Source organism: Phaseolus vulgaris, chromosome 8 (genome assembly GCF_000499845.2).
Source record: "Phaseolus vulgaris cultivar G19833 chromosome 8, P. vulgaris v2.0, whole genome shotgun sequence".
NCBI classification, from domain to species: Eukaryota; Viridiplantae; Streptophyta; class Magnoliopsida; order Fabales; family Fabaceae; genus Phaseolus; species Phaseolus vulgaris.
In genome coordinates this window covers 61,748,563-61,762,851 of record NC_023752.2, presented here as the reverse complement: position 1 = coordinate 61,762,851, position 14,289 = coordinate 61,748,563, and the positions used below count along the sequence as shown (strand labels likewise).

Below are 14,289 nucleotides of genomic sequence, written 5' to 3'. Positions count from 1 at the left end.
ATATTTAACCTTCTAATATATTGTATAAAGTGACATTTTAAAATTATAAACAATATCAATTAAAATTGTTGTAATTCTTTAATTAAAATTATAAATAATTTTTTTAATTAAAAACTTCTTTCAATATAAATAACAGTACATCTAATCCCATTGTTTTGTTATTGTATGGTTTTTCTAATCGCCATTTTTCTAATAAATTTTAAAATATAATATGTGAGTGTCGTATAAAAATTATTAATTATCCACTAGTTTGTATAATCTCGTAATTTAATAAAACTTGTTCTTAATAATTACCAATAAAAAGAATGATAAATAAAACCTGTTTTTAATAACTTCCAGTAAAAAATGATAAAAAAAATTAAATTAAGCTACTAGCATTTGTAATTTCATATATAAAAACAATTATAATTAATCTAACATTTTTTATTAATTGTTTGGTTTAAGATTCAAAATAGTGAATCCAATAGTTAACCAATATCTAAAATATCCAAAAAGAAAAAAAAAAGTTATAAAATATTTTTCTCTAAACATATTTCTAAATTTATCATCAATAATAAAAACTAATTAAAAATTAATAAATTTTGTAGTCTATAAAATAGTATTTAATTTAATAAATATAAAAATTAATATTTTTTTTTAAATTGGTTTATAGTAGATTCTAATAGTGAAATTTGTCAGCATCTTCCTAGTAAGATTTTCTTCCCCTGTTTAATCTTCTTCTATCATTCATGGATCATTTTCAACATGTCAGGAATAAATAAAATATTAATTTTATAATATAATATAAATAAAATATTAATTTTATAATATAATATAAATAAAATATTAATTTTATAATATAATATAAATAAAATACTAATTTTATAATATAATATAAATAAAATATTAAATTTTTAATATAATATAAATAAAATATTAATTTTATAATATAATATAAATAAAATATTAATTTATAATATAATATAAATAAAGCATTTAGAAATTTTTAAAACAAATAACCATATTAAAAAAATAAGAATCATCCAAATCCAAAATAATGAAAAAATAAAAAAACTGATGATATTTTTGCTCATACTTTTTGCTTTAGTTTTACTAAACTCTTACATTGATAATAAAAAAATAAAGATAAAGAGAAACAATTATCCAACACTCTTAGTTAAGAAATAAAAGAACTTATCAATAAAAATAAAATAAAAAACTTGTGTACTACTATGGAGAGAAGTCCAATAATTCCTAAACTTTTACCTTTTTGTTTCTATCTTAAACAAACAAACATTACCCTCTTTTCTATGAACTTCTTCAATCAAAAGTTCAAATTATTTACATAAAAAAATTGTTGATAATTGAAAAAAATGTACAAGATCATAAATTAAAACAACTTCTTAATAAAAGTAAAATAAAATATAATTTAATTTTATTGAAGATTTCACGTGAACGAGAGAAATTTGAATTAGTTTTAAATACATTTCTTAATAAATTTTAAATTCTTATCTCTTGCTTGAATCTTAAACAATCAAACCCTATTCTCATCTTTGATAACTTCTTTAATCAAAACACAAACAATTTTCTCAATAAAATAAATAAATAAAGGGATATTGTTGAAAGATGAAACATGCACTTTTTTAATCGTCTTGGTCTTCCACTCAGAAAATTTAGAAAGTGGGAAAAACCTACCATTGTATATTTTTAAATATATTTGCACCTCCTTTTTCTAAGTTTTTAATTTTCTACCACAATTTCAACTCTCCAAGTCCCAAGATATTAAAATTAAAGTGTTTGATTCTACACACTCAACTAAAACACACGTTCTAACCTAGAAAACTATACTAAGAAAATAAAAAAAAAGTGAAAAAAATTAATAGCAAGGCATTAATTAAAAAATATATTTATTACTGTATAGCAAACTTTTTATTTTTTTACCTCGTACATAGTATTTATAATTAAGTTTATTCTCTTCAACAATTTTAGAATTAATTTTTAATTCTTTAAATATTAGTTAGTGGTCTTATTCCCAAATCCATTAAAGATTTGACAAACTTGGAATCATTGGATCTCTCCTCAAATATGTTCACCAGTAGGATCCCAACAGAATTAACCAATCTGAACTTTCTTGAAGTCCTTAATCTTTCCAATAACCAACTTGTGGGAGAAATACCTCAAGGAAAACAGTTTGCAACTTTTTCAAATGACTCCTACCTAGGAAACTCGGGATTATATGGATTCCCATTGTCAATGAATTACAACAACACTAAACAAAAATCTCCATCTTTTTCGAGCTTTTGGGGAGAAGAGAAATTTGGATTTGGCTGGGAACCAGTAGTTATAGAATATGGATGTGGAATGATATTTGGAATTGGTTTGAGATTTTTGTATTGTAGGACAACTTGAATGACTTGTGAAAATGGTTGGAGGTGGTCTTAATATAAAGGTGAAAAGAAAGTCATGAGAATTGTAGCACAATAAATTACTGGATATGTGATCTACCAGAGAATGTTTCATGCTCTTGTTCTTATTCAATTTCAATGTATGTCAAGAATCTTATCACACCATATTGTATGAAAGATTTGATCTAGTTGTGAAATAAATATATTCTACTTTTATTGTCACATTTCCTTTGTTTGCATTCAAATTTTGTTTATGAGAAGAATAAACTCATGTTCTTGTAATCCATCTAACATTTCAAATTTGGGAGGTGATCACTGATTAATTGCTTAACATAACCTTTTTTTTCATGAAAACAAAAAATATAAAAAATACAATAAAAATGGATTTTTTTTAATGAAATATACAACTCTCAAAATTATTTTTCAAATCTTGTCATAGACATTAAAAATATTATATTCTTATATTGTAAAATAAACTTTTAGTATGATAGATTAAATTATTAATTTGTCTTGTTAATCATTGTCGTTGCTATAGTGACTAAATTAGAGATAGTTTTAGATACTAAAAAAACTTTTGATTTCTAAATTAGTTTCTATTATTGTTAAATAGTTTTTATATTGATATCTAATTATCTCACTACAAGAAAATCATGAAATAGAAACCAAATTCTAGAAACCAAAATAATTAGTTGCAATAGTAACTAAATTAGAGACCATTTTAGAAACTAAAAAGAAATTTGGTTTCTAAATTAGTTTCTATTATTGTTAAATAGTTTCTAAATTGGTATCTAATTAGAAACCAAGATTTTAGATACCAAATTTAGAAACTAATTTTTTTTTTAGTTTCTAAAATGGTCTCTATTTTAGTTTCTTTGTAACTAATTATTTTGGTATTTAAAAATTGGTTTCTATTTCATGATTTTCTTGTAGTGTCTACTAAGGTTTTTACTATCAAATTTAATGATTTTCTTGTAGTAAAATATAAAAAATTAAATTGAAATAATACAAATCTATATTTTAAAAAAAATCTAATTTGAATTTTAAATCCATATTTTTTAAATTCAAATTTGGCTTATTCAAGTTTAAAATTAGATAATTTTTTCAAATTCAGTTTTTACGAAAACATTTGTTGCACTTTTATAGGTAACTTAAATTACCCATCTCCTATTGCATCTTTAGTCGATAAATTTGAATAAGAAATTTGGTAAACTGCCCATAACTATTTTTATTGTATATAATATTATTTATGAACGTTTTTTATATGACGGTTTCGTATATTGTCGTAGATTTTGTCATCATAATATATAAAAAAATATATACTTCAATAATCACAACATCTATAGTTTAATTTAATGCATTGTATAAATCTTAAATTTAAATTTAAAAATTAATAAATCGCTCTTAAATTTATTATTATAATTCTTTTAATATAATATATTTTAAATATACACTAAAAATAATTGTGTTGAAAGATGAGACGTACACTTTTTGAATCGTCTTGGTCTTCCACTGAGAAAATTTAGAAAGTGGGAAAAACCTACCATAGGAATATTAAATATATTTGCTCCTCCTTTTTCTATGCCTTTAATTTTCTATCTATATCTTACCATCAATTTCAACTCTCCAAGTAAAATTATCATCATTTTACAAATTTTATCATCCATGTTTTTTCATGCAATTTATCATCAAAAGTTTTTATTTTATTGAGTTTATAAAAAGATAAAAGAAGTCATTTTGTAGCTAATTCTTGCAAAATGATGTCATATTAAACTTATTTTGTTTAGTTTAAATATTTCTCTGGCATGTCACCTGTATAGTAGAAATTTAATAGATTGATTTATAAACAATAGAAAATTTTGATAGATAAATATGTTTTCGATTATAAAATCTGTAAATTAACTATAGTTGAATAGTAAAACATATTATTCAATTTTTGGGTACAGTATTAAAAATATAAAAAAAATGTATATATCACATTAAAAAAATTTATAATTATTTTAGTATTAATGTATATCAAGAGGAAACAACATGGGTTTATTTTTTGGATAATAATTAGTTAACAAATAAAACAAATATTTGATAAAAATGAGAGGTGGTGTTGGGATAATTGTTTGTAGTTGGAATAGTAAACCCAAGTCCCATTGTTTGGGGGCATTGACTCCAAAGTCAATTTGGAAATTAAAACATTAATGAAAATATTAGAAGGTGAGTGATGCCGTGTTCATCTTCACATCCTATTTTATTTTGGCTATAAATCTTCATCTTTCTTTCCTTTAACTAAATCACACTCAACACTTTTACTTAAATACAGTTTCAAATGGAGTCATGGGTAGGTTGGTTTCTTCTTTTATTTTCCCATTTGTTTCTCTTTCACTTCTCATTCTCCCATTCTTTATGTCATCTTCACGATAAAATTGCGTTGCTCCAATTCAAAAACTCTCTCACTTATGATCATGACTATGGCTTTATGTCTAGTTGTTATAATTTTGTTCCAAAGACGTCAACATGGAAAAATGGAACAGATTGTTGCTCATGGTATGGGGTTACTTGTCACCCCATCTCTGGTCACGTCATAGGCCTTGACCTCAACTGCAATCATCTTTCAGGTGAAATTCATCCAAACACTTCTCTTTTTCGTCTTTCTCATATTCAATCACTTAATCTTGCTTGCAATGATATTTTCTTCTCTCCTTTATCATCTTTCCTTGGTGGGTTTGTGAGCCTCACACACCTCAATCTATCTACAACTCGCATTCAAGGTGAAATTCCCTCCCAAATCTCACAACTTTCCAAATTAGAAACACTCGACCTCTCTTCTAATATGTTCTTAACGTGGAAAGAAAGCATTTTGAAGAAGTTCCTCCAAAATACAACAGTTTTAAGGGAACTCATTTTGGATTATGTATATATTACTTCTAGTTCGATGAGACCACTCAATGTGTCTACCTCTTTGGTTAGTCTTAGTCTTAGAAACACTGGAGTTCGACAAAACTTGAAAACTGACATATTTTGTTTACCAAAACTTAAACACTTATGGTTGTCAGATAATAGTCTCAAGCAATTTCCGAACTTGAGTTGCAGTGCTGCTTCTCTCACTATATTGGATCTTTCATGGAACATGTTGGAGGGGACAATCCCTGCCTCTTTCTCCAACTTCACACATCTTACTTCAGTTGATCTCTCACATAACTATCTCAATGATTCAATCACATCCTCACTCTTAACCCTTCCACATCTATGTTTTTTGGATCTTAGATTCAATCAATTCAGTGGCCAAATCCCGAATGTCTTTTCTCAGTCAAACAAATTTCAAGAATTACATTTAAGTGCTAACACTATAGGAGGTGAGCTACCATCAACACTTTCAAATCTTACACATCTCCTACTCTTGGATCTTTCAATGAATCAATTTAGTGGCCAAATTCCATCCTCACTTTCAAATCTTAGGCATCTCCTTCTCTTGGATCTTTCAAAGAATCAATTTAGTGGCCAAATTCCATCATCACTTTCAAATCTTCAACACCTTATTTACTTGGACCTTTCACAAAATAAATTTAGTGGCCAAATTCCATCCTCACTTTCAAATCTTCAACATCTTTTTCACTTGGATCTTTCAGAGAATAGATTGGAGGGTCCTCTACCCAACAAAATAACAGGTCTTTCAAACCTAACTCGATTATCCTTCAATGACAACTTACTAAATGGGACAATTCCTGCTTGGTGTTTATCTTTGCCATTTTTGCAAGAATTGCATCTATCAGATAATCAGTTCACAGGGCATATACCGTCAATGTCATCTCAATCCTTGAAGTCTCTGTATTTGTGCTACAACAAGCTGCATGGCAATATTCCACCATCATTCTTCACCCTTGTAAACCTAACTCAATTATGTCTATCGTCAAACAATTTCAGTGGTCTTCATAACACTTCATTCTTCACCAACATCAATTGCAAATTCCCTCACTTAGAGATATTGTATTTATCTTCTATGGGTTTGACTGAATTTCCAAAATTATCAGGAAAATTCTCAATGTTGACACGACTTGATCTATCCAACAACAAATTGAATGGAACAGTGCCCAAATGGTTACATGAAATGGGTTTATTAAATTTTTTGAACCTATCCCACAACTTGTTGGAAACTCCAATGAACCAATTCTTAATGAACTACAACCTCGAGATCATTGATCTTAGTTTCAATTTACTCATTGGCGGCGTGTCTTCCTCATTGTGTAATATAATTTTTCTTTGGGTTCTCATCTTGTCCCACAATAAGTTGACAGGTGCCATTCCACCATGCCTGAATAACCCTTATATTTTGGATTTGCAAATGAACAAACTAAATGGCACCTTACCAAATAACTTCTCAGTGGGTAGTGAGCTCATTTATTTTAATGTTAATGACAACCAATTGGAAGGTCCTTTGCCAAAATCTTTGTCCAATTGCACACGATTGAAGATCTTGAATCTTGGAAACAATCAAATTGAAGATAAATTTCCTCATTGGCTTCAAACTCTACCAATGTTGTCAGTATTGGTATTGCGAGCCAACAAATTGTACGGTCCCATTGAAGGTTCAAAGACGGAGCATGGGTTTTCAAGTATAATTATTTTTGATATCTCATCCAACTATTTCAATGGTCCAATACCAAAATCCTATATACAAAGTTTTAAAGCCATGAAGAATGTCAATCCATATAAAGGGAGCCAGCTATACATGGACATACCACTTATGTCACTTAATAAGTCCAAAAGTGTTACAGTTGGATTTGTATCTGTAACAACAAAAGCGATAAGTATGACACTAAAAAAAGTTCCAAAAAACTTTGTAACCATTGATTTATCCCAAAACAAATTTGAAGGACAAATTCCATATGTAATTGGAGAGCTTCATGCTCTTAGAGGACTCAACTTTTCCCATAACAAACTTAGTGGTCATATTCCCAAATCCATTAAAGATTTGACAAACTTAGAATCATTGGATCTCTCCTCAAATATGTTGTCCGGTAGGATTCCAACAGAATTAACCAATTTGAACTTTCTTGAAGTCCTGAATCTTTCCCAGAACCATCTTGTGGGAGAAATACCTAAAGGAAAACAGTTTGACACTTTTTCAAACGACTCCTATGTAGGAAACTCGGGATTATGTGGATTTCCATTGTCAATGAATTGCAACAACACTGAACAAAAATCTCCATCTTTTCCAAGCTTCTGGGGAGAAGAGAGATTTGGATTTGGATGGGAACCAGTGGTTATAGGATATGGATGTGGAATGATATTTGGAATTGGCCTTGGATTTTTGTATTGTAGGAAAGCTTGAATGACTTGTGAAAATGGTTGGAGGTGGTCTTAATATAAAGGTGAAAAGAAAGTCATGAGAATTGTAGCATAATAAATTAGTGGATATGTGGCTTGACTAGAAAATGTTCCATGCTTTTGTTCTTGTTCAATTTCAATGTATGTCAAGAATCTTATCACACCATATTGTATGAAAGATTTGATCTAGTTGTAAAATAAATGTGTTCTACTTATGTTGTCACATTTCCTTTCTCTCTCCAATCAAATTTTGTTATGAGAAGAATAAACTAATTTTCTTGTAACCTATTTTACATTTCAAAATTTGGAGGTGACCACTAATTAATTGCTTAACATAACTTCTTTTCATGAAAACAAAAAATATAGAAAATACAATAAAAATGGAATTTTTTAATGAAATATACAACTCTCAAAATTATTTTTCAAATATGGACTAGTTTGTGGAATGTCCTCTTTAATCTTTAAACTTATGTTGGGAATCTCTTATTTGAGTTGGTTTGTGCAATCTCTTATTGTCATATTAAGTTATTAGTTTGTCTAGTAAATCATTGTCGTTTTGTGACATGGAATTTCAAAACTGTTTTTGAGACCAATACTATTTCAAAAACCTTATACTACTTATCTCTCATTCATAATTTCCTCTCTCCCAAAGTTTCTCTTGGAAAATAATATTTGGGAACCTCTCTAAAAAAATATACCCACTTGACAACACACTTTAATAATATAATAATGTGTGTTAAAATGTGAAGTTAAAAAATAAAATAAAAATAATTAATCTCCAATTTTTTTCTCTCTTTCAAAATGCATTGAATTTAAAAATAATAATGTAAAAGTTGTGACTTACACATCTTATGGCAGTGGCTATGGAAAAAAAAGGTTATTTATTTATTCCTTAAAAAAGAGAAAGTATATGTTGCATCACTTTCTGAATTGTATTGTTATCCATATATAAACTATTGGAAATAATCAACTTTTTATTTGGGAAAAGTTAGGTTAAACCCATTTGGTTCCTCAAAGTTGAGCCATGAAAAGTGTAATTTGTGAAAATAAATGTATGCTTATTCTTAATTTAAAATGAGTTGTGTTCATAAAATATTTTAATTTAAATCAATGACCTGTAACATTTTTTAATTTTATGATAGAAGATTATTAGAATTTGCGTCCCAATAATTCTTTTAATGCAAGAGCCAAATGGAAAATGACATTGTGCATTATGACTAAAATTATAATTTTCTTAATCTTAAAAAATCTGTTGTTGAAAAATCAAACAAATGCAGAAAAAATTCCAAGTAAATATAAAACAGCAATATTCCTTTTGCTCATTGATGATACATTTGCTCTTTTTGTCTTCAAACTTTACTATATTTACTCTTTGTGCGATCAAAGAAATTGCACATTCCCATTCTGGAATTATATTCATATAGCTAATTTTGTCTTTCATGTAATTTTTTTTTAATAATTAGAACAATGCGAATTAATTAAGAAACCAAAGCTTAAAGTAAGGAAAACTCTCAATCATGAGTTCAAGTACAACATCTAACAAAAACCAGTTTTTCAGTAGATTAGAAGATAAAAAACAACTGTTGTAGAGAATTGAAAAATGAAACTTATATTGATGAAAACATCATAACTCAATGGGGATTACAAAGAAATCAACTAAAAAGGTTTAACTTTCCATGCAGAGGTAAAATAAACAAAAGAATTACAAAGAAGAAAATAAACTAAGAAAATCCTATGAAGTTCTCTCCTCTCTCTTTGAGGCTTGTGTCTTTTTATAAGCTTTTATGCTCCAAGGATCTTGAAAAAATATTGTAATTTAGATTTTGTTAATCGTTTTTAACTTTACATCATTATTGTATTTTGCAAAATATTTTATTCCAATTCTGTTTATGAAGATATTGTAGATTTTATTTCCCCTTTCTTCACCTTAGATATTGTTTTCTGTTTTAATTCAAAGAAACCACTTAGACTTTTGCATATTTGACTCAATAATAAAGATAAACACTTCTTTTAAACCATTTACTTTATAAACATAAAATTAACAAAAATAATAATTAAAACCCAAATAAATCTAATTCTATGAAATCAATTAAAACAATAAATTAATTTATTGTTATAATTTGTTTATTATTATATTCCTTATGCAGTCACCTTAACTAATTCATTTTTTAATTTTGAAATAAATGAAACCATTAACACAAAAGGCTAAAGGTCTTATTACAAATTCATTGTGAAGTAAAGAAATCATATGAAATACTTGGAAGTTCTTAGATAAAAATAATTTAATAGATTCTATTCACTTTTTGCATAAATAACATTAAATTTTTGTATCAGAAGTCTGATTGAACAAGACAAAAAAATGATGCTATATTTCTCTCTACTCTAACCTAACATTGCCAAAACATGAATTAATTAATTGCCTTCTCTAAATTCTTGAAGCTTCATCTTTCATAAAAGTCATTAATTTACACACGAAAGTCAAAAGGGCCCAATGCATTAAAATTAAAGTCGTTGAGTCTACACACTCAACTAAAAAAACACGTTATAACCTAGAAAACTATACTAAGAAAATAAAGAAAAGAAAAAAAATTAATAGCAAGGCATTAATTAAAAAATATATTTATTACTGTATAGCAAACTTTTTATTGTTGACCTCGTACATAGTATTTATAATTAAGTTTATTCTCTTCAACAAGTTTAGTAAATATCTTTTAATTCTTAAACAATTTATTATCAAATCAATATCTTTATTTTTTTAAACACTATTATTTATATGGTTAACAGATGACAAATAAATAAATAAAAAATGCTACAAAAAGAAATAGAAAATGTGTCTAAAAATATATAGCATTTTATTAACGATAAAGAGTATAAGGAAGAATAAAATATTTACTTAATTGCACTTTTTGCCGTTAAATCATCATCATTTTACAAATTTTATTATCCATGTTTTTCCATGCATTTTATCATCAAAAAAATTTATTTTATTAATTTTAGTAAAAAAGTGATTTTGTAGGTAATTATTGCAAAATGATGTGATATTAAACTCATATTGTTTATTTAAAATATTTATATGGCATGTGATCTCTTTATTGTTTGTAGTTGGAATAGTAAACCCAAGTCCCATTGTTTGGGGCATTGACTCCAAAGTCAATTCCAAATGCCCCGTCTTTGCAGGCACTGACCAAGACAAATTGGAAATTGAAAACATTAATGAAGACAAACTATTTTATTTTGGCTATAAATCTTCATCTTTGATTGCTCTAAGTAAATCACAGTGAACCCTTTTCCTTAAACACAGCTTCAAATGGAGTCATGGGTGGGGTGGTTGCTTTTTCTGTGTTGTCATTTGTTGCTCTTTCACTTCTCATCCTCCCATTCCTTATGTCATCTTCATGAGAAAACTGCCTTGCTCCAATTCAAGACCTCTTTCAGTGATAACAATTATCATTTCCGTTGTGATAATCTTGTTCCAAAGACCAGAACATGGGAAAATGGAACAGATTGTTGCTCATGGTCTGGGGTTACTTGCCACCCCATCTCTGGTCACGTCATAGGCCTTGACCTCACCTGCAGTGGTCTTTTAGGTGAAATCATTCCAAACACTTCACTTTTTCGTCTTTCTCATCTTCAATCACTTAATCTTGCTTTCAATTATTTCTCCTCTCAATTATCATTTCCTTTTGGTGGGTTTGTGAGCCTCACACACCTCAATTTGTCTGGTGATTTTCTCTTTCGAGGTGAAATTCCTTCCCAGATCTCACAACTTTCCAAATTAGAATCACTTGATCTCTCTGATACTTTGTTAACGTGGGAAGAGAGCAATTGGAAGAAGTTCCTCCAAAATACAACAGTTTTAAGGGAGCTTATTTTGGATAAGGTAAATATGACTTCTAGTTCGATGAGTCAGCTCAATTTGTCTACCTCTTTGGTTAGTCTTAGTCTTAGAGGCACTGGAGTTCGACAAAATTTGAAAACTGACATCTTTTGTTTACCAAAACTTAAACACTTATGCTTGTCAGAGAATAGTGTTGAGTATTTTCCGAACTTGAGTTGCAGTGCTGCTTCTCTCACTATGTTGGATCTTTCATGGAACATGTTGGAGGGGACAATCCCTGCCTCTTTCTCCAACTTCACACATCTTACTTCCCTCAATCTCTCAAGTAACTATCTCAAAGATTCAATCTCATCCTCAATCTTAACCCTTCCATATTTAACTGTTTTGGATCTTCGATACAATCAATTCTATGGCCAAATTCCATCCTCACTTTCAAATCTTCAACATCTTCTTCACTTGGATCTTTCAGAGAATAGATTGGAGGGTCCTCTACCCAACAAAATAACAGGGCTTTCAAACCTAACTTTTTTATCCTTCAATGATAACTTACTAAATGGGACAATTCCTGCTTGGTGTTTATCTTTGCCATTTTTGAAAGAACTGGATCTATCAGATAATCAGTTCACTGGACATATACCTTCAATCTCATCTCAATCCTTGGAGTCTTTATATTTGTGCTACAACAAGCTACATGGATATATTCCACAATCAGTCTTCACCCTTGTAAACCTAACTCACTTATGTCTATCATCAAACAACTTCAGTAATTTTCATAACTCTTCATTCTTCACCAACACCCCTCGCTTAGAGAGATTGTATTTATCTTCTGTGGGTTTAACTAAATTTCCAAAATTATTAGGAAAATTCCCAATGCTAACAAAGCTCGATCTATCTGACAACAAATTGAATGGAGCAGTGCCCGAGTGGTTACATAAAATCGATTCATTAAAAGTTCTGAACCTATCCCACAACTTGTTGACAACTCCAATGAACCAATTCTCGAGGAACTACAATCTCAGGTTCCTTGATATTAGTTTCAATTTACTCATTGACGACATGTCTTCCTCAATTTGTAAAATAAGTAATCTTATCATTCTCAGCTTGTCACACAATAAGTTGACAGGCGTCATTCCATCATGCCTTGTAAACTTGCAATTCCTTTTTGTTTTGGATCTAAAAAATAACACACTAAATGGCACTTTACCAACTACCTTTTCAATGAATAGTTATCTCACTATTTTGAATCTCAATAACAACCAATTGGAAGGTCTTTTGCCAGAATCTTTGTCTAATTGCATAAAACTGAAGATCTTGGATGTTGGCAACAATCAAATTGAGGATAAATTTCCCCATTGGGTTCAAACTCTACCAGAGTTGACAATATTGGTATTGCGAGCCAACAAATTCTATGGTCCCATTGCCAATTTAAAGACAAAGTATGGGTTTTCAAGTATTGTTATTTTTGATATCTCATCCAACTATTTCAATGGTCCAATACCAAAAACCTATATACAAAATTTTAAAGCCATGAAGAATGTCATTAAATATAAAGGGAGCGAGTTCTACATGAACACACCACTTACTCAAGTCAGTGCATCCCTAAATGTTATGATTCTATATATAACTGAATATATGTATGAATCTGTAACTGTAACAACAAAAGCGATAAGTATGACACTCCACAAAATTCCAAGAAACTTTTTTACCATTGATTTATCTCAAAACAAATTTGAAGGACAAATTCCATATGTAATTGGAGAGCTTCACGCTCTTAGAGGACTCAATTTTTCCCATAACAGATTAAGTGGTCTTATTCCCAAATCCATTGGATATTTGACAAACTTAGAATCATTGGATCTCTCTTCAAATATGTTCACTGGTAGGATTCCAACAGAATTAACCAATATGAACTTTCTAGCAGTCTTGAATCTTTCCAATAACCAGCTTGTGGGAGAAATACCTAAAGGAAAACAGTTTGCGACTTTTTCAAATGACTCCTACCTAGGAAACTCGGGATTATGTGGGTTTCCATTGTCAATGAATTGCAACAACACTGAACAAAACCCTCCATCTTCTCCGAGCTTATTGGGAGAAGAGAGATTTGGATTTGGATGGGAACCAGTGGTTATAGGATATGGATGTGGAATGATATTTGGAATTGGCCTCAGACTTTTGTATTATAGGAAAGCTTGAATGGCTTGTGAGGTGGTCTTAATATAATGGGGAAAAAGAAGTCATGAGAATTGTAGCAAAATAAATAAGTGGAGAATGTTCTATGCACTTGTTTTTGTTTAATTTCAATGTAAATCAAGAATCTTATCACATCATATTGTATGAGAGATTTGATCAATGTTTACTTGTGAAATAAATGTGTTCTACTTTTGTTGCCACATTTCCTTTGTCTGCATCTTCAAATTTTGTTTGTGAAAGAAATAAACTCACTTTCTTTTGACATATTTAACCTAACAATCAAAGCGTAATATTAAAATGATAGTACATATCAAATCTAAAAGAAATTACAAATTTTTAACATTAATTTATCTAAAATATATTATAACTCTTTTTATTGTTTAAAGCATAACAAATGAAAAAACAACGTTATTCACAATTTCTGTCTCAAGTTATTTATTGATTTTTCACTTTGAATTCTTATCCAAAGAAACAAACATTTTATTATACATATTACAAGTTTGAATGAAAATGAATGATAGATATTCTGGTATAGATGAACTAAACCTGAAGGTTATAAAA

General features: G+C 28.7%; 2 protein-coding genes across 2 annotated transcripts; both read left to right on the top strand.

Moving 5' to 3' along the window:
- The first annotated feature begins 4,700 nt into the window (after window positions 1-4,700).
- On the top strand, window positions 4,701-7,865 carry LOC137825706 (receptor-like protein 9DC3). Its single transcript, XM_068631445.1, has one exon. It carries the CDS (start codon window positions 4,702-4,704, stop codon window positions 7,702-7,704), a length of 3,003 nt encoding a protein of 1,000 aa, XP_068487546.1. The 5' UTR covers window position 4,701; the 3' UTR covers window positions 7,705-7,865.
- A 3,110-nt stretch (window positions 7,866-10,975) lies between these two features.
- LOC137825592 (receptor-like protein 9DC3) lies at window positions 10,976-13,928 on the top strand. The gene has a single exon (XM_068631292.1). It carries the CDS (start codon window positions 11,008-11,010, stop codon window positions 13,729-13,731), a length of 2,724 nt encoding a protein of 907 aa, XP_068487393.1. The 5' UTR covers window positions 10,976-11,007; the 3' UTR covers window positions 13,732-13,928.
- The last annotated feature ends 361 nt before the right edge of the window (window positions 13,929-14,289 follow it).